Raw genomic sequence first — 20,665 nt, 5'->3', positions numbered from 1 at the left:
ACAGAGACTATATACCCCACAAAGCCTAAAATGTTTACTGTCTGACCCCTTCCAGGAAACTTTGCCAGGCTTGCTGTAAATTGCACTGTTGTCAAAGGAATCAAAAATTGCTGCCTCCCAAAATGGTTCTCCACTGTTAGAACTCAGGATGGTGGTGGTCTTTGGGAGCCAGTGATTGGAGGTTTTTGCAATAGATCTGTTTCTTCTTTTGGATGCTGCTTACCTGAGAGAAAATTCATCAAGCTTATGATAATATGCTTTTCTTGTATGTTATATCAATAAAAACAATCTCAAAACATTGTCACACACCATCAGTCCCTAAACTTGAACTCCATTTCTCCTAGACATCAATGAATGCCAGTCTTCACCTTGTGCCTTTGGAGCAACCTGTGTGGATGAGATCAACGGCTACCGGTGTGTCTGCCCTCCAGGGCACAGTGGTGCCAAGTGCCAGGAAGGTATGTGTGCCAGGCTCCAGCTGCCCATGGGTCTTCTGGGGTGAGCGAGCTTTGCAGTCACCATTTGACTTTTCACAAATAAGCCATTGTGCTCAGGGAGGGAACACACAGTGGGGCTGCAAGGGAAGGGAAACGTGAAGAGTCTTCCCAAAACAGGTAGCTGTTGTTTTTGGTCAGCTATTGCCACAAAACTGTGTACGAAACCATCCCAAACTGCTGTGGCTTGCAGCAAGCATTATTTTTGTTGCTCATGATACGCAGCATGGGCAGAAAGATTGTGCTGTGGGTTGGGTTCAGTTCGACCAGTGGCTGTGTCTGGGGCATATTCCTTTCATCGCCAATGGGTAGGCGTGCAAAGAGGCTGGTCAAAGGCTCTGCTCACATCACATCTGCCAACGTTACATTGGCCAGAGCAGGTCTTGTGGCCAAGCGCAGAGCCAGCAAAGGCAGGAAGTACACATGCTGTTACTGTGGGAAGAATGATCTTAACATGGCAAAGGGCACAGGCGTAACCATTTCATAACAGGGACCAAAGAATTGAACCCTGATCCAGTTCACGAAAAATAAACTGCTCACCAGTCTCCACCTGTCAGTTTCAGGGAGACCTTGCATCACCATGGGGAGTGTGATACCAGATGGGGCCAAATGGGATGACGACTGTAATACCTGCCAGTGCCTGAATGGACGGATCGCCTGCTCAAAGGTAGGACATGATGGCTGCCGCAGTTCATCTGTGTTCTGGAATCAGGGATGAGCATGCCTGCTAAGTTGCCAGCTTCTGTTTTTCTCCAGGTCTGGTGTGGCCCTCGACCTTGCCTGCTCCACAAAGGGCACAGCGAGTGCCCCAGCGGGCAGAGCTGCATCCCCATCCTGGATGACCAGTGCTTCGTCCACCCCTGCACTGGTGTGGGCGAGTGTCGGTCTTCCAGTCTCCAGCCAGTGAAGACGAAGTGCACCTCTGACTCCTATTACCAGGATAACTGTGCGAACATCACATTTACCTTTAACAAGGAGATGATGTCACCAGTATGTAACAACTTTTGTTTTTTATTTTTTATTTTTTTGAATGGTGGATGTCTGCTTGCTTGCTTTAAAGGAGGAATGCCATGAGCTAGGATCTACTTCTCCCTAGCTTACATTCCTGTTTTGTAATAAAGTAAGCTTGAACTTAGCCCAGCCTCAAAGAGAACATCTCAGCCTTTTGTTCTTCCTCTCAATCTTACACGTGTGTGGATTTTTAAAAATCGTTTTAGGGTCTTACTACGGAGCACATTTGCAGTGAATTGAGGAATTTGAATATTTTGAAGAATGTTTCTGCTGAATATTCAATCTACATCGCTTGTGAGCCTTCCCCTTCAGCGAACAATGAGATACATGTGGCCATTGTAAGTATAAGACCCATTCACACCTCATTATTCCACTGCAAGGCAGTTAACAAACTTCGGTTAACCAGTGTCTGAGTGGAGTAAATTCACTGACAAAAAGCTTTGCAGACACAGATTGTCTGTCGAGTAATTTTGAAGAAAGGCTGCTTTGAATATTCCCCTGACTCTCAAGTCTGACAATTCTTTTTCCAGTCTGCTGAAGATATACGGGATGATGGGAACCCGATCAAGGAAATCACTGACAAAATAATCGATCTTGTTAGTAAACGTGATGGAAACAGCTCGCTGATTGCTGCCGTTGCAGAAGTAAGAGTTCAGAGGCGGCCTCTGAAGAACAGAACAGGTAGGTGTCAAGTGGGACTAGTCTGTGTGATGACAGATGATCTCATTACATTATTCAATAAAGCCATCAGGTCGGGGGATTACCTGGCAGTGCCCTACCCTTGCAGGAGCTCCCAATTTAACTGAGAACTGAGGGCAGCCTACTTTACTAAGGTCACATGGCCCATGGGAACAGAGGTCTGCCTCATATTTTCCTTCCCAACACTATGCAACGTTCCCTGCAGAACAGGTATTGTGCTGGATCCATGACAAAGCCCTAGGACACTGCTTGTCCTTTGTCCTTGAGTTTGAAGCTGTATAAAGCCTGACTTGGCATGTTGGTGTCTTGGGACAGCCCAGCCACTGCTGAGCTCTGTGAGGCTCGATGGCCCTGCAGGATGTCCAGGCTTCCCTCCTGAGGATCTCGAGCACCATTTCAGCCAAGGGAGAGATTGGGCATGGAGCCATGGCACGTTTGAGCTGTCTGTGCTAATTTGAATTGGATTTCTAGTTCTGAAAACCAACTCCTGTACTGAGCTGCCTCAGTAGCCAGACTTAACAAGACACTGCTCTCCCCATGTGAAGTCAAAGAGCCTGTAGGAGCTGCCGCTCCACCCACTCTCTCCAGGGATAGGAGTATCAAGGTCTACAGGGGCCTGATCCCAGCATTTGCTTATCAAGCTGTGAAGTGACCATATGCAATGATGAAAAGGGACTTGTCCCTGTGGCCCCCCTCTTAGGGATAAAGGGCAGGAGAACCACTGTTGGTATTCTTATGTTCCTGCGATGATGCTTTTTTCTTTCTTTCTTGGAGAGTTAATTGGTTTTGTGCCTGCCTTACAGATTTCCTTGTTCCCTTGCTGAGCTCTGTCTTAACTGTGGCTTGGATCTGTTGCTTGGTGACGGCCTTCTACTGGTGCCTGCGGAAGCGGCGGAAGCCGGGCAGCCACACACACTCAGCCTCTGAGGACAACACCACCAACAACGTGCGGGAGCAGCTGAACCAGATCAAAAACCCCATTGAGAAACATGGGGCCAACACGGTCCCCATCAAGGATTATGAGAACAAGAACTCCAAAATGTCTAAAATAAGGACACACAATTCTGAAGTAGAAGAGGACGACATGGACAAACACCAGCAGAAAGCCCGGTTTGCCAAGCAGCCGGCATACACGCTGGTAGACAGAGAAGAGAAGCCCCCCAACGGCACGCCGACAAAACACCCAAACTGGACAAACAAACAGGACAACAGAGACTTGGAAAGTGCCCAGAGCTTAAACCGAATGGAGTACATCGTATAGCAGACCGCGGGCACTGCCGCTGCTAGGTAGAGTCTGAGGGCTTGTAGTTCTTTAAACTGTCGTGTCATACTCGAGTCTGAGGCTGTTGCTGACTTAGAATCCCTGTGTTAATTTAAGTTTTGACAAGCTGGCTTACACTGGCAATGGTAGTTTCTGTGGTTGGCTGGGAAATCGAGTGCCGCATCTCACAGCTATGCAAAAAGCTAGTCAACAGTACCCTGGTTGTGTGTCCCCCTGCAGCCGACACGTCTCGGATCGGGCTCCCAGGAGCCTGCCCAGCCCCCTGGTCTTTGAGCTCCCACTTCTGCCAGATGTCCTAATGGTGATGCAGTCTTAGATCATAGTTTTATTTATATTTATTGACTCTTGAGTTGTTTTTGTATATTGGTTTTATGATGACGTACAAGTAGTTCTGTATTTGAAAGTGCCTTTGCAGCTCAGAACCACAGCAACGATCACAAATGACTTTATTATTTATTTTTTTTAATTGTATTTTTGTTGTTGGGGGAGGGGAGACTTTGATGTCAGCAGTTGCTGGTAAAATGAAGAATTTAAAGAAAAAAATGTGTCAAAAGTAGAACTTTGTATAGTTATGTAAATAATTCTTTTTTATTAATCACTGTGTATATTTGATTTATTAACTTAATAATCAAGAGCCTTAAAACATCATTCCTTTTTATTTATATGTATGTGTTTAGAATTGAAGGTTTTTGATAGCATTGTAAGCGTATGGCTTTATTTTTTTGAACTCTTCTCATTACTTGTTGCCTATAAGCCAAAATTAAGGTGTTTGAAAATAGTTTATTTTAAAACAATAGGATGGGCTTCTGTGCCCGGAATACTGATGGAATTTTTTTGTACGACGGTCAGATGTTTAAAACACCTTCTATAGCATCACTTAAAACACGTTTTAAGGACTGACTGAGGCAGTTTGAGGATTAGTTTTAGAACAGGTTTTTTTTTTTGTTTTTTGTTTTTCTGCTTTAGACTTGAAAAGAGACAGGCAGGTGATCTGCTGCAGAGCAGTAAGGGAACAAGTTGAGCTATGACTTAACATAGCCAAAATGTGAGTGGTTGAATATGATTAAAAATATCAAATTAATTGCGTGAAGTTGGAAGCACACCAATCTTACTTTGTAAATTCTGATTTCTTTTCACCATTCGTACATAATACTGAACCACTTGTAGATTTGATTTTTTTTTTAATCTACTGCATTTAGGGAGTATTCTAATAAGCTAGTTGAATACTTGAACCATAAAATGTCCAGTAAGATCACTGTTTAGATTTGCCATAGAGTACACTGCCTGCCTTAAGTGAGGAAATCAAAGTGCTATTAAGAAGTTCAAGATCAAAAAGGCTTATAAAACAGAGTAATCTTGTTGGTTCACTGTTGAGACCGTGAAGATACTTTGTATTGTCCTATTAGTGTTATATGAACATAAAAATGCATCTTTGATGTGTTGTTCTTGGCAATAAATTTTGAAAAGTAATATTTATTAAATTTTTTTGTATGAAAACATGGAACAGTGTGGCCTCTTCTGAGCTTACGTAGTTCTACCGGCTTTGCCGTGTGCTTCTGCCACCCCGCTGAGTCTGTTCTGGTAATCGGGGTATAATAGGCTCTGCCTCACAGAGGCATGGAGGAAGAACTGAAAGGCTTTTCAACCACAAAACTCATCTGGAGTTCTCAAAGACCTGGGGCTGCTGTGAAGCTGGAACTGCGGGAGCCCCATCTAGGGGAGCCTTGATTCCCTTGTTATTCAACAGCAAGTGTGAATACTGCTTGAATAAACACCACTGGATTAATGGCCTGTAGTGTCGAGGTGAATTGTTTGTGAGCAATCAGGGGAACTGGCCACCACACTGAAAGGGTTTTAAAGGGTTTGGAATTGGTGTTGGGAAATGAGCAGGGAGATTTAATGTCTGCCTTTTTTTTTCCCTGGCTACTTAGATTCATATTAATGTCCTATTGTAAGGGTGTGGTCTGAAATGACTCTTGTGTACATTTACCCACGGGGTGGTTTCCTCACGGCACAGGAGGTGGTAGTTGCAAGCTTCTCGTGTTCGGGCTCATCACTCATCACCTTGTTCCCAGGGAATGAGTGTTCTGGCCTCACCATGCAGCCTTGGAGTGCTGGTGTTCTGGTCTTCTGTGAGGTTCCAGAGTTGGGCTGTCCCCACCTGTCACGGGCAGGAGAACTCTGGTTCTCTCACTTGTGGCTGGTGGAGGCCCTGCCCCCGCACCGCGTGGTGGGGTGTGGGAGAAGCTTTGCCTCTGGCACCTCTGCGGAAGGAATGAGCTGTGGTAACAAGCACATGGACAGCTTCCAGCAGCTGTGCAGAGTCACCAGGAGTTCCCTGCTTCTGGCTAGGAAAGCCAAAGCTCACCCTTCTCAGAGCCGTCCCCCAGCGCTTCAACATTCAGGCCTGTCCACCCACGTCCGGTTTTCATACAACTGGCACAGCAGACTTTGAAAGGAGGAAAAGCTGATGGGGATGTTTCTCTTTGTTCTCAGGGAAACTTATTTTTTCTTCTAGGCTTGGAGTTGTGCTAAGGAACATCTTAAGAATGAAAGATGAGCTTTAAGTGTCCTGGGCTCCTTGTGCATGAGCAGAGGCCATCGAGGGATTTGGGATTGTGACAACCCTAAGAGCGGCCAACACTGTTTTGGCTCGTTGGGGAGGTGGCCTGAAGGACCTGGACAGCGAGGAGTTGAGGTTTCCATGACATCTCCCTGCCCTAGCGTAGCTCCGCTTTGTCACCAATGTCTGCCAGTAGACAGCTGGGTTTCCACAAGGGTGGGGTCAAAGGGAGGGAGAAGTCTAGATCCTACTAGCCAGGAGACAGTCATTTCGCAGCAGTGGAGTCAAACACTATCCTGAAGCAAAACCTTGTTCTGGTAGTTTGTAAACTTGGATTCTGCAGGACCCCAGAATTCCTTGGGTAGCTGCCAGATGCTTTTGTGCCAAGAAAAAAAAAAAAAAGTTGAATGAGTCTCTGCAATTCTTTATTCCAGGAGGGAAGGGATCTTGGGATTCACGGGTGTTGTCTTAACTCACCTTCTGTCTGGGACACCCGTGGTATTGGGAGGGCATAGATCAGCCTCCTCTGGACGTGGCTCAGTGCCAGAACTTTAATTGTGAAGGGTGGATTTTCCCCTTCCTTCAGGAAGAAGGAAGCAGGCAATGGTGCTCTGGTTATCCTGGGGTTAGGAAAGTAGAGAGGAAGGGACTCAGTGCCTTTACCATTCATTCCCCAGGAATGCCCTGGGCTCTCTTTAAAGGGGCCCTGGAAGAAAAAATTTTCAGTCCAGAAACTTGGCTAACTAGAACTCTAGCATTAGAATATCCCATGAAACTCCAGGAAAGAACACTTAAAGCTGGTGTTTTTTAGGATGGGAAGCTCTGTCCTGAGATTCTATATTTTCATGATGTAGAATTTGAATAGAAAGTGGAGGGGGAGGATGTATCTTAATTGACTAAAAGCCAAAGGAGACTCAGTGGTGATTTGCGAGAGGGTTTACAATTTTAAGATGCCGATTTCCAGGACTGGTCCATGACCCTATTAGACCAGATGCACCAGAAGTGGAGCCTGGGAATTTGAATTTTTGACAAGCTCGCTCTTCCTCCCCGACTCATGCACTCTAAAAATTGGGAGCAACTCTGCTAAAGTACTACAGTACCAGCTCTTAACTAATTATAATGTTTTTCTTCCTTGTTAAACTGAATTAAATAGCCTGGAAGCCAGTTTGTTGCTAAATTGCCACCTGACATCATTTTTAAGTAAAATAATTACACTGCCCCTTGAGCAAGTTATGGTCTAAGTGCTTCATGCCTATTAGCTGATCTGAGGGGTCAGTGAGTCAAAATGAACTTATTCTGTAATATTTCTTAGGTAGCAAGGAGCAAAATGGGCCAGAGCGTGGGTTTCCCACCTTTCCAAATGGCTTACACCTGTCTGCTCCAAAGTGAGCAAATGTGCAGCAAAAAACCAGTTGCCTTTAAAGGAAAAAAAAAAGTTCTACAGGCCTATCGGGCTTTGAAACTTGGGCTGAGCAATGCTCCACCATTTCCGTTTCGACTATGCGTCTCTTTCTTGCCTCTACTGGGAATGAGAAACAGGAGTTCAGAGGTTCCTGGTCTGGGAAGACATACAAGCACATGGGTTATGGGAAGCCTCCTCCTGCTAATGTGTATTTATACTTTGTAAGCTCTGATTCATCCAAGCATTGGAACAGAAATCTGCTTCCTGAGGTTCTGTTTTTAAATAGATAGTTTGCAAAAACAACAATTATTTTTCTTAACATTTTTTTTCCACCCCACAAGCAGCTAAACATCCCAGCTCAGGGTATGTCAGTCTCCAGCAATGCCAACAAACAGCTTGGTTATCTGAGCTAGAAGTGTGCCCTGAGGCAGTTCTCTATAGTTCTGGCCCCAGAAGTCTTAAAAACAAAGTTTAGAAACCATTAGGGCAATCTTGTTGCATCACTTCAAATCCACGAGGTATTTCGGGGTCTATTAAAAATAACAAATTTCCGTTTGCGAACCATTGCCTTCCAATGGCTGTTAAAATAAAACTAAGAGCGGGTTGGGGGGAGTGATGCTTGTAGGGCTGTCGTGGTATCGCTGCCTGGCCAGCCGAGGAGCCTAAACCCTGCCCGGCAGCCTCTGAGATCATGTCAAAAGGGTGCGGCTCTCTTGCTTTGGACATATATTCTACCTGTATTACTTGCTCTTGCATGCTGGGCACAACCTTCCTGGCTTAGAGTGTGTTTCTTTCAAGTCCAAGACAGCTTTTACAAGTCTCAAATTATGTATCATTATGCCTGGGTCCAGTATTAACCTGTGATATGCAAGTCAGGAAAATTAACCTGGAGAATAAAGGCTCTTAAATCCAGTAAGAACCTTGAATTGAGGTCTGCCTGCTGCCTTCTCCAACCCACCCGCACTGCAAATATCCACACCAGGGCACCCAAAGGTTGAGTTATCCAGAAAGCAAACGCAGATGCCAGCAACATGAAAGTAACAGCTTTGTTTTAAAGAGAAGCTCTCTTGGCAGGGCTGGTGGTGCTCATCGGTGATCCCGGAGGGAAATACAAGTTTGCAGCTGGCTTCCTAATCACTACTCAGGCAACCAAACAGGTTGGCCCCCTCTGTTCTGCACCTGAAGAGTAAAAAGCTGTTTTAGTTCATCCTTGCTGAGATATGTGCAGTTGAAATACCTTTATCATAGATGTTACATGTGAAATACCTTTATCACAGGATGTTAATGCAATCAAGGTCCTTACCCATCAAAGGATCCAACCCCCACTACTTTCCCAGAAGAGGAAACTGAGGCTCAGAGAGGTTCAAGGACTTGTTTGAAGTTATACAAAGAGTTAGCAATAGCCAGAACTAGAACTTGGGGATCCTGCTTCCTGGGCTGCTGTGTTTTCTGCCTCTTCTGGGAATTTGCGAGGTTTATGCTGGGATCCTGCCCTTAGTGTGATTTTAAAAGGTAAAGCCTTGGGAGATCAGCACTTCACAAAAATTGATGCAAAGTCTCAAGGGAGGTCACAGGAAGCGACTGCTAAGACAGTGTCGCCAATCTGAACTGGTTCTGCCTAGAAAGTGACATTGATATAAATCCGGGAGCAATAGGTGTTTTCTGCATCAAAGGCAGATTAAGCCCTGCTCCTTTGTAGGCTGTTCCTTTGTTCTTGGGAAGTTTTCGATTTCCCTTTTAGTTTTTGCTTCATAGAATTAAAATGAGTTGCAGGAAAAGAGGTTCAGAAAGGAAATCAACAGCCTCACTAGGTCCTATTGCTCCCTGTGTGCACGCATATGCACACACGCACATTTTACAGGCGTTTTCAGAACCGCACTGCTGCTCACTGGGTCTGAGATGCAGGTGCCAGGGTCCTCGCCAGTGTCAGGTGATTGCGATTATCATTAGGCCTCATCCCATGTTCCCTAACCACTCCCACTCCCCCTGGCAGCTTCCTTCCAGGTTATCACCACAAAAACACCTGAGCATTTAACAGGACTAAAATCCAGATCGCTTGAATGTGATGAAGTTCGCCACGTCCAGTGTGCGGTTGGGCCAGTTCAGACACACCTGAGAGTTCCTGGAACTGCCTGTGGGCAGCTCTGCTTCCTCCACCTGACATCCCCAAAAGGCTACGCCTCCACACTCTGCCCCACCCAGCACTGATGGATTAGCAAAATCTCCCACAAGTCATCCTTAACCTGTTTGTCGTGTCAGGGTAGGCCAGAAGTACATTCTATGTAGAAGTTTCCTCTGCGCCCAGGCACCCACACTGAGTGACTTGGAAAAACCCCATCCCCAAGACAGAAACATAAACCCTCCAAGTTCAGGACATGAACAATCAGATGCCCTCGGGGGCTCTCTCTGGCTTTGCAGTGATGTTACTTTAGAAGAATTTTTAAAGAATTCAAGGCATAAAGCAGAAAGGAAGAGCACAAACGTGACACGTCCTACAGGTTTGCAACAAACTAAGGAAAAAAGTGCCTCTAGTAAAGTAAAGGGAGTGGGAAGGGGCCGGGAGGGACCACAATCTCTGGCTTTCTCCACCTCCACGCCCTGTCATTTCCGTGCTTCCTGTGAGCTCTCAGTCGGACAGCGTTGGCTGCAGTGCAGTTACAAAAGAGGTCCTGAACATCTCCTGCAGAGCGTTCAGCCTCCACGTGGGCCTGACCCTTCCTTTACTAGACTGTTACTTTCACCTTCTCGGTGTGCAAAGCCAGGCTGTGTGCTTAGTGGTCAAGAGCATGCATTCTGGAGTGAGACTTCTTTGATTCCAACTGCAGCTCTTCCTTCCAGCTCCTGGTTTGAAATTTTCCACCTGTGTGTTCTAACAACACAGTTTCTGGGCTTTGAGGTTTGCCAGACCCAGATTCTTGGCACTGCCATTTACTAACTTGGGAAAGTTTCCAAAATTCTTTGCACCTCAGTTTCCTCATCTGTCATGGTGACAATAAATGTGTGCCACTGTAGTATTCATGAAAAGGGCTACAGGTAAAGGAAAGAGCACTGCTTTCAGTATTTGCTCTAAGCAACCATTAAAAGATTAAGGAATTCAGCTAGATTCCAACTGACAGTCTACTTTCTCACCATTACACCATTAAACTGGCCCTGTCAGAGAAGAGCTAAGTGCTGTTGGATCTGGTCGTAGGCAGGACTCCATGATGGCTCCCAAAGGTCCCTGGCCCCTGGTTATTCAATCAAACACTAATCCTGGTACTGCTGTGAAGGGATTTTGCAGATGTCATTAAAGTCTCAAATCTGTTAGCCTTCAAATATAGATTATCCAGGTAGGGCTGACCTAATTACAGGAGCTTTTTAAAAGCATAGTTTTCTCTGGCTGGTCACAGAAGGAGAAGTCAAAGAGATTCAAAGCATGAAAGTGATTCAATGCCAAGGTTTCTCCACTAATGAAATGGATGAGGTCACATGGCAAGCACCTGAGAAATGGCTTCTAGGAAGTCCCCTGCCAACAGCCAGTGAGACAATGCGGATCTTAGTCCTACAAATGTAAGGAACTGAATTCTGCCAACAAGGGAGCTTGGAAGTGGACCTTTCCCTGGTTGAGCATCCAGATGAGGATGCAGCCTGGCTGATGCCCTGATTTCAGCCTATGAGACCCTGAGCAGAGGACCCAGCTAAGTGTCAAAAACTGTGAGATAATAAACTTATGTTGTCTTAAGTCTCTCAATTTATGGTAATTTTTTACACAGGGATAGAAAACTAACATAGGCTTCTTCTAAAAACGATCGTACCAGCTATGTCACTTGTAGGTGTCGTATTTGGCTGTGACTATACAAATCGTTGTTAGCTTTTTCCCTGATCAATTCAGAGCCGGCTTCCAGCATAGGAGAAAGAAAAGCTCATTCAAGACAAGAATGAACTACAGGACTGTACAAAACTTGGTGCCTAATTGAAGTCTACAACGGTGTGTGGTCTGTGAGTGTCGACAGCTGTCTACAGCCTGAGAATAATGAGAATAGAACACAGTTTTATCCTCTATATCCCTCCAAACCCCTATTTTATAAAATGTGTGCCAAATGAGGTAAACTCAGATACCTGGCCTTGGAGGACTCCAGGACACTCAAGTCTTGAGATAGTTTTCTCTCCTTGTGAAACGAGATAATGTTTGACTTCCATTTTCTGGAGGTTTTCAGTGGGTTGGGCATTTCAGAAATACTTTGTATTCCCACCCCCGGCTTCCTCAGAGGCTTTCCCTACAAGGAAGTTCCCTCCTTGGCTGTCGTCACTGTACAGTGGCCATTTCTTTGGCACTGAGAAGGGGCTAAATGTGAAGCCAAACTTTCTCTCCCACCATCTCTCTGCTAGGAGTGCCCTTGCATGGAGGGCAAGGCAGGTGGCCTAGGCAGACATGCATTGCTGGTAGCAGAAAATTAAGGTTTCTCTTAAGTTCAGTGAGCTTTTCTAAAACATTATTAGGACCTGGAATTAGACTTGACAGACATGCAAAACAAGAGCCAAAGTTGTTTCTGCAACTGGGGCCCAGAAGAACATGAGATTTGATAAACTGGTACCAGGAAATGCTATCTTCAAGGGAAAACAGGGACAATTTGCTGTAGAAAATTCACAGATGGATGCAGAGACTCCTTGTCTTTGAGCTTGTGTAAAGATTTTAGTGACATCTAGAAGTTTCTTTCTGGTGAAGATGCATATTGGCATCAAAACAAGAACCCCAATAGCAACCCAGATCCCTGGCACCTCTGGCATAGAAAGCTCTGCTGCCTACAAGTGCCTTCAGATTGATGGGGCATTTTCACAGGAGAGCCACCTGAGAATATTCTTTTCTAGATGCCCCAGGCTCTGCCACAGGCAGACGGCCCACGTGCTGAGCAGAAGGGCACTGGGACAAGGCTCACTGGGGCAGCATTTTAAGGAGAATATATGAATAGAGCAATGTTGCTGCTTCACAAGGTCCTTCTCTGGTGCTGTGACAGGAAGGTCCCTCTAGACTCCTCCTACTGGGACACATCCCAAATACCCAGCCCAGTCTCCCACCTCCTGGCTGGAGGCTGCCCTGATTTACCATTCCACCTCTCCCTCTGACAACAGGAATGGATGCGCTGGTATTCATCTTCCCAGGCACCCACCGTGGGTTTGGGAAAGAGCCTTCTGCATTCTTCTCACCAGTCAAGCGTGTGAAGGAGGAACTGAAAAGGCCTTGGGAGCTGCTGGGCCTAGAAAAATTCCCAGTCAATCCATCACCTGCCTCCTCTGGAGCAGGGTCTGTCAGTCTCTCCACTGTTCCTGGGGCAGGTGGAGAGAGGGATGTGAAGCAACGAGTGGAAATGAGGTGTGAGTGTGCATGTGTGTGTGTGTGTGTGTCTAAGCACAGAACAGGACTGGTAACAGAAGTGCAGGCGAGAGGGCGTGGGAGACTGGGAACTCATTTATAAAAGCTCTTCTGCCCTAAAGCAAGTCAAACTCCCTGCTGAGGAGTTGCTTTTTCTTCCTCCCTTTTGAGTCTTGTGTGCTGAACTGACCTCTCCCCTGGCAGAGGTCAGCGCTCTGCTCACCCCGCACACACTCAGCCTTCTGGGGTTTGATCGCCTTAGAGCCTGAAGAGGAGAGAATTCTTCAGCATTAATTTCTAAGAGAAAAGCCATAGTAAATCTTGTGAAGAAGCTGGATTTTTTTTTCAAAGAAATATATATACACGTTATGATAAAAATCTTTTGGGAACTGTGCAGAAAACAAAAAGCAAACGTAAAAACCATACATCATTATATAGCCCCCTCCCACAGCCTACTTCACTCCTAAAATAAATCAGGCTGGGTAATGAATGAGGTTTTAAGAAATGCAACTGAACTTAAAATACAAGGTCAGTATCTCATCCTAGGTAATCCTTTGGAGGATGAGAAATTCTCCTGATTTTCCCACAGGGTTATTTCAGATGCACTTTCTGAGCCAAACTATTTTAAAAGCGTTCGTTCTTCCACTGCCCTGCCAAATGCTAACTTGAGATTCACACGCACTTTTAGAGAGAGCCTATTAATGATATTAACGATCATGATCAAAGGCAAACCCCAGAGGTTTATGTAAAAATTTCAGACAATTATTTAGGTGCTTTAAAGACCCATCTTCTGAACGAGGGTAACAATTTCTCAACGTTGGCAAAGATGATGGGTGTGTTGGGATGTGTAGGTTCTAAAGCAGCAGAACCAATGTAGATGGGCCTTCAGAAGAAAACAAAACACATCTCTTTGTGAGATTAACATGTATGACTGTTGACTGACACCTTGTCCCCAAAGCCATTCCTACTCATTTACTTGAAAGTAGGTACACTTCTGATTTGCAGAAAGCCCCTCTTCTAAAGAATACTCAGCGGACCCTGTCTCTTTTAACATCCGCTATTTACACGCACACACCACATTTTTAAACAATAGTTCTTAACTATGGTGTCTCCTGAGAATCATTATTTGACGAGCTTTAAAAATACCAACGCCCAGGCCAAACCTCAGGGATTCTGATTGAACTAGAAGCTATCCAGGTGAACCCAGTAGGTGGCCAGTGTAGAGAACCATTTTCAAACAGATGTAGACATTAATACGTGGGAGGGGAATGTTTATCCCGATGCACTAAAAGCTGTGTTTGGCACTTAGAATATTAGAGATAATTTTATTTGAGAGATGAAGAAACTGAGGCCTGGGAGGTTACATGACTTGTACCAAAACATATAAAACCAACTAGTGGCAAAGCAGCAGCCTGGACCCAGGGATTGCAGCTTGCAGCCCCATGCTGTTAGGCAGTCCCCAGATCCCAGGCCCAGCCCCCATGTCCAGGGCAGGGTGTCTTTCCTGTGGGTTAGGCCAGATGGCGGGCCACCACGACCAAAACACTAGGAAGAAATGAGCTACGCCTCATCGACTGCAGTGGTTCTCAGCATTGCACGCACAGCTATTCAAATGTATTATTCCAACCTGACTAAACTGCTTCTGAAAAGTTATGTGCAAAACTAGAGAAGCCTACAGTACTGAAATGAAAGGCAGTGTAGACAGTCAGCCCAGGACTTCATCAGTTCTGAGTAAAGATTAGATTCACTTGGAAAATGGAAATGAATCCACTTGGGGAATGTCAAGATCCTTGGAAAGGAGTCAAAGTGCCATAGTTTTAATCTTGCCAAAGAGGTCTATCTTAGCTCTTAGTTGGGAGCAGAATTGGGAACAAGTCCACATTGTAAGGAGCACCCCAAAATCTTAGGGGTCAATTTAATCCAAATGCTTCCTGCTGGGTTTTCAATACTTAAATCTTTAAGGCCGATGGTTAAATGGAAAGCTCCTTTGATTATTTTACATAGTATTCAAAACTGCAGAATTATTTCAACAAAGAAAACACAAACACTTCTTACAAATAGAGCATAATTTAAAATAGCTGTCCAGAAAAGGGCATTTTGAATATGTATTTCTTGGGGTTAATTCACTTGTTTTTGAAGAACAGAAGTGATACACAATTTTTTAAAACAATTTTACTCTTTATTCATAAAACAGTACATTTCTACTATATAAGTTTCATCTCCTAGGCATCCACAACCATCTGAACTATTTAAACAGTTTAAAACAAAACAAATGAGAAGATAAGGGAAAAAGAGCTCTCCTGGGGACTTACATAGCTGTTTGGTTTTTCAACTTGATTGAAGAAAGTTATTCGGGGGATCTGTCCAATTCACACCTTCTGTTCCCTGATCAAATACTTTAGGGTCAAACATATGGTTTTACTGATTTTTGCTCAAGCAAATAATTAACATTTTTGATAAGGAACTATAATGGCAATTATAAGGTAATATGGTGTATGGTAATATTATGCTGCCAAAGGAAACATTTGTCTGTGATTAAATTCAAGCCCAGTACTGGGTAGCTCTAGATAATTAAAGATAATTTTATCCATTCAAGTCCCCTCTGTTAAGCTGAACATTGACACATATTTGTTCCCTGTCTTGTTAAATAAATATAGAAAGCAAATTAGAGCGAGTCCTGCAGATTTCTGAGAATTTAATTATACCCTTAAATTGCAATACCAATGATATATACGGTTAGATTTCTGTACTGAGTAATTATCTGAATTAACTTCATTTTACAACGCTTAATTTATTTTGTACTAAGGAAGGCTTTTAACTATTTAGGATAAACCAACCTAATTTTGATTTTTTTTACTTGCTTCAACATGTTTCAATTCATTAATGTTCCAATAATAAGGAATGAACTCTCTTGTCTTGACAAACCAAGCATGGCAATTTCCTCATAAGAGAAAAGAAGAAATTAAAATGATTTCCATATTCAAGTCACAGCACGCTGAAAAGAGAATTTTGAGTTCTTAGGAAAGGCATCTGTTATCTCCAAAGGAGGGCCACTCATTACAGTTTTGTGGAAATATTACAGTAGGGCCTGCCAAGAAGGAATTCAAGGAAATTGGGAATGGCGACACTGTGATCCCAGGCCATTCTCTTGAGCAGAGGTTTCCTTCCCTTATGTGTTCTGCCCTCGCCAAGCTCTTTCTGAAATCAAAGGCCACTGACATGCATAACAAACCATGCTAAAATCCAAACATGACACCAACAGCAAACAATTACACTGTGATCCCATTGTGGTCCCCAAGATATATCTTGAGATACTTCAGAGATAAGCTATATTCTCCATAAATCAAAATACAGAGGGTTTTTATGATTCTTGCTTTTTATAAAATGAAATACACTTCTATAGTATTAAAATAAGTGAACAAAAGAACTACAGCACTTACTTCCCTACCCCCAAATGTTTGCCTCTTTGCATTTCACAATTCATATGCATATCTGGACGACAGTTAACCTCCAGTGGCAAAGATAAGAAAATGTGAAAGAAAAATCATACAGATTGTTCCCAGACCTTTCTTGTTTATGGACATTAAAATAACCTCAACACCAATCTATTTCCATGCTGCTGAGAAAGTTAGGAAATTCAAAGTTATAACATTAATCAAATCAGATCAATGACTTCTCCAAGCATTGGAGTCACAGGGACTTTAATATAATTTGGGGTGCTACGCAAGTGGTTGAAGAACTTGTTCTTTTTGACTAAGAATACTGACATTGTTTCAGACTTTCAGATGCCAAATTATTTGTTCCCAGACCTTTCTTAGTTTATGGACATTAAAATAACCTCAACACCAATCTATTTCCATGCTGCTGAGAAAGTTAGGAAATTCAAAGTTATAACATTAATCAAATCAGATCAATGACTTCTCCAAGCATTGGAGTCACAGGGACTTGAATATAATTTGGGGTGCTACGCAAGTGGTTGAAGAACTTATTCTTTTTGACTAAGAATACTGACATTGTTTCAGACTTTCAGATGCCAAATTATTAAGATCATTAAGAATGTCAAAACAGGCCGGGTGCGGTGGCTCTCACCTGTAATCCCAGCACTCTGGGAGGCCGAGGTGGGCGGATCACGACGTCAGGAGATCGAGACCACCCTGGCCAACAAGGTGAGAACCTGTTTCTGCTAAAAAAAAAAAATACAAAAAATTAGCCAGGCATGGTGGCAGGCGTCTGTAGTCCCAGCTACTCAGGAGGCTGAGGCAGGAGAATGACATGAACCCGGGAGGCAGAGCTTGCAGTGAGCCAAGATGGCACCACTGCACTCCAGCCTGGGCAACAGAGCGAGACTCTGTCTCCAAAAAAAAAAAAAAAAAAAAAAAGAATGTCAAAACACATACCATTCCCAACAGTGAGAACTCTTCATATCCTACCTAATAAGCAACAACAACAAAAAACCCCTGGCATCCATTTACCCCTTTGTACTTCCAAATATCCAAAGAATCATGCAACCACTCAAATAACAAGAGAGCCAGGGGTGTTTCAGCCATGTACAAGAAAAACGCTTAAAGGCAAAATTCCTCAAACACATGTCACAGTGTGGGAACTGAGAGCCATTCTCTCCGTAAATCCTGTTAAAATCCCTTTTACATGAAGGGATGTGAGGGCTGTGAGGAAAACCACATCTATCTACAACCAAAGGTGCTATTTTTTCTCTTAGATCACAGTAATTGTTATATCCCCAACTATAACAAACTCTGAAGCCAAGACTTTTCTTGACAGAGAAATCATTCTAAGTACAAGTACTAGCCTTAACCACCAAACCCAGGTTAGCTAATGAAAGAAAAATTTCTCAATACTAGAGTGATACTTCGGAGAAAGATTAGAAGAAAACAAAAACAACAAAAAACCAACACAACAAACACATAAAAACTTCTCAATAGAAATTTTCTCTGGTGGCTCCAGCTCAAATACCTCCCCCCTAGTTCTGGAGTAGGCAGTGGCTATTGTTCTAGTACAGCTGTCTTTTTAATTCCAGACTCTTTTCCAGAGAGCTGCTGCTTCTTGGTCTATCCCCTGGGTTATTTATTACTTGTGCCCTCCCTATATATAAATCGTTCTAATTGCTTCTGTTTAAGAAGATTCAATGACACGCTGTGGTCCTGTGTTCAATAAAGAGCACACCTAAAATACTGTTTGCTCTAAGAGAGGGGCCTACAGTGGGCCATGGAAATGCACATTCTACCAGGTACTCGGTTTCCACTCTGTGCAGCCCACCCCTATTGTATAAGCAGAGTCAGCTCCACTGAAGTTAGCATTCTGTTGGGCTCCCTCTTCTCCTATAGAATCCCTTGACTGGGTTCCGCTGGGAGCAGGAAAAAAGCCAAGAGGGAAGAGGACAGGACACCAGTAGGCAGGGCTGTTTCAAGTGGGGGTGGTGAGGCTGGGATCATGGGACAGGAACGGTTTCTAGGCAGGGTTTGGAACATCAAAGTAACAGTATCTACCACCACAGTCAGGCTTGGTGATCAAGATGGAATTTCATGGCCCAAAATGGTGCCATGAAATATAGCTGCTGCTTCATGAGTCTTACTGGTCTTAACAAGTGGGGACAGGAGATATGGGAAAGGATAGAACGGGATGGAATAAACCACTAATCCATCTCAAGCATGAACCTACACTATGCCTGTTTCTGTACTCTTTTCATTGTTTTGGGCTTTTCTGGGTGATTTTTCTGCTAACTTCAACACTTTAGGGAATATACTATGTTTTCCTTATTACTTAGGGGAGGTGCTATTTCAAAGGACCACCCCAGGTTGAACAGAAAAAATAAAAAGATGTATTGAATGAATGGACCTTGAATATTGTTTCTTTCCTATTTTAGAATGAAATTTGGTTATTGGAAATTTTTAGCGGGTGTCCATCCAAAATAAGTCATTGCTATAATTCACTATGTGACATTTCAGCAAGCCCACTGGAGACAGTGGGTGACATTGTAAAGGGAAGGCTCCCGTCTTGAAATTTGAACTGCCTGTGAAGCCTTCCAACTGGGAAACTGGAACCTGGTCACTGAGTTCCCGTTAGGTTATAGTCTGTCCCAAACCAAAATCCTGGAGGTGGGTGCAAGAGCAGGGACTGGGACATGCTTGAGCTACAGGCAACAACGAGCCTCTCTGATGTCTTCTCCTAAGGTTGGGCAGAATTGCCCATCAACTTCAACAATTATAAGGGTAAGTAACACCTTCGTGGGTGCGATGGCTGCCATACTGTAGAAGCCAGGAAGAGAGTGACCCATACACCAAACCCAAGTGTTTTACAAGTTTGAGGGAGTCCGAGGGGATGCATGTGCACATCTGGCCCCAACTGGTGAGCTCGATGGAGGCCATGGCAGCCAGGCTGGAGGAAGCACTGGGGAGTGTTCTATTAGTCCAGTGGTTCTCAAACTCGGGCATGTTTCAGAATCACCCAAAGGCAGTTACTCAGCACGGGGCAGGGCCCAATAACCACATTTCTAGCACATTTCCAGACAACGAAGCTGGTCCCAGGACCACATGCTAAGAACCACTAGCCTGTTCCTTCACTGCCCTCCTACTCAGGCTGAGGAGCAGGGGGATGGATTGTACCCCTGGAGCTGAATGGCAGCACGGCAGCACTGTCTTTGCGTGATCCATTGTGTGGTCTGCACAGTGATGTGCCAAGAAGGGGCTCATGATCAGTTTCTTCATGCAGTCCTTGCACAGTCTCCTCCCTGACAAGGTGGATGGCTCTTTGTCATTACTAATTCTCTGAAGACAGTCATAAAATACAATGATAAAGAAGCAACGCTGTTAGAACAAGCATATAGCCTCCTGGTTTGAAATGCTTTGAAAACAAACCATAGCCATAACACAGATAACATACTTCCTATTTAAATTAGTCATTCTAATTAATTCCTTTAACATCCCGGCATCTATATTCGCAGCTCTCTTGTCACAGGTTTGGCCACTATGTCCTCAACTCCAATGGTGCAGTCCTCTTCAGTGTTAATGGCCTCTTTCATATTTCTTTCTTTTCTTGGTTGGGCTGTTCTGAATTGTAGATAATCTTTCAGTGTTTGTGGCTGAGCCGGTTTGCTGTGCCTGCCCTGGGTTATTTTTCATAAGATGTCTGGAGGAGAGACTTTCCAAAACATGCAACTCTTCCTTAGACGTGGTTTTTGCCAAATCTTGTTTCAAAAGTAACCCTGGATCTGACAACTCTGAAGCTGGCAAAACCCTGACGGCTTTGCTTTTTTCCACTATTATTTCTCTTGGGACTAATCGATCACTTCCAAGAGAAACTCTCCTGTGGTGGTCGAAGTCTTCCGCAGAGCTGCAGTTCCTGCGTTTCTGTTGGGTTTTGGCCACTCGTGGACTTTGTTTTGGACCTGGTGATGCTGACTCACAGCTACAGACAGGGCTCCTGCTTAGAAGCCCTGTCTTTAACCGCTCCCCAGGATGAGGTTTTTGCTGGCCACTAGTGTCTTCTGGCTGGGTCTGATTAACTTTTTCCAGCTTTTGAACAGGAAGCCCCCAGTGGCTCTCAGCTGTCTTTATGTAATCCTTTGCTTGTCCTGTGGATTCTGATGGGGGACTGGAGGAAGCCTGACCATTATTCCTCCTCCTTGCTATCTCTGCAATCACTGAGTCACTAGATGTTTCCACAGTGTCTCTTCTGGTCTGTGATTTGCTCGTGACACTGCTTTTTGTTTCCGTTCTTTTCACACTGAAACAAACAAAAATGATTTTATGGTTTGTAAAGCTGTCATGGCACTGTTTCCTCCAGATTCCCTCTACCACATTTCCTACACCTGAAAAAGGAGGCAAGCACTACCTGCCTTCTCGCTTCC

General features: G+C 44.2%; 2 protein-coding genes across 4 annotated transcripts in view; one reads left to right on the top strand and one right to left on the bottom strand.

The window, feature by feature from the left end:
• The window catches only part of JAG1 (jagged canonical Notch ligand 1), a 36,341-nt gene extending 31,060 nt beyond the window's left edge, over positions 1-5,281 (top strand). The window contains exons 21-26 of the mRNA XM_002829952.6: positions 345-458; positions 1,052-1,161; positions 1,251-1,484; positions 1,712-1,843; positions 2,036-2,186; positions 3,008-5,281. Of these exons, the coding sequence (XP_002829998.1) occupies positions 345-458; positions 1,052-1,161; positions 1,251-1,484; positions 1,712-1,843; positions 2,036-2,186; positions 3,008-3,465 (1,199 nt within the window). The 3' untranslated portion in view covers positions 3,466-5,281. The remainder of the gene's footprint in view (positions 1-344; positions 459-1,051; positions 1,162-1,250; positions 1,485-1,711; positions 1,844-2,035; positions 2,187-3,007) is intronic.
• Positions 5,282-14,958: 9,677 nt separating this feature from the next.
• The window catches only part of SLX4IP (SLX4 interacting protein), a 200,968-nt gene continuing 195,261 nt past the window's right edge, over positions 14,959-20,665 (bottom strand). For all 3 annotated transcript variants that reach the window (XM_002829951.5, XM_054541587.2, XM_054541586.2), the window contains one exon: positions 14,959-20,541. In XM_002829951.5, the coding sequence (XP_002829997.2) occupies positions 19,821-20,541 (721 nt within the window). In that variant the 3' untranslated portion in view covers positions 14,959-19,820. The remainder of the gene's footprint in view (positions 20,542-20,665) is intronic.

The sequence above is a fragment of the Pongo abelii genome, chromosome 21 (assembly GCF_028885655.2).
Source record: "Pongo abelii isolate AG06213 chromosome 21, NHGRI_mPonAbe1-v2.0_pri, whole genome shotgun sequence".
NCBI lineage: Eukaryota > Metazoa > Chordata > Mammalia > Primates > Hominidae > Pongo > Pongo abelii.
Note: the sequence above shows the minus strand (reverse complement) of the source record. Positions and strands in the feature narration are given on the sequence as shown.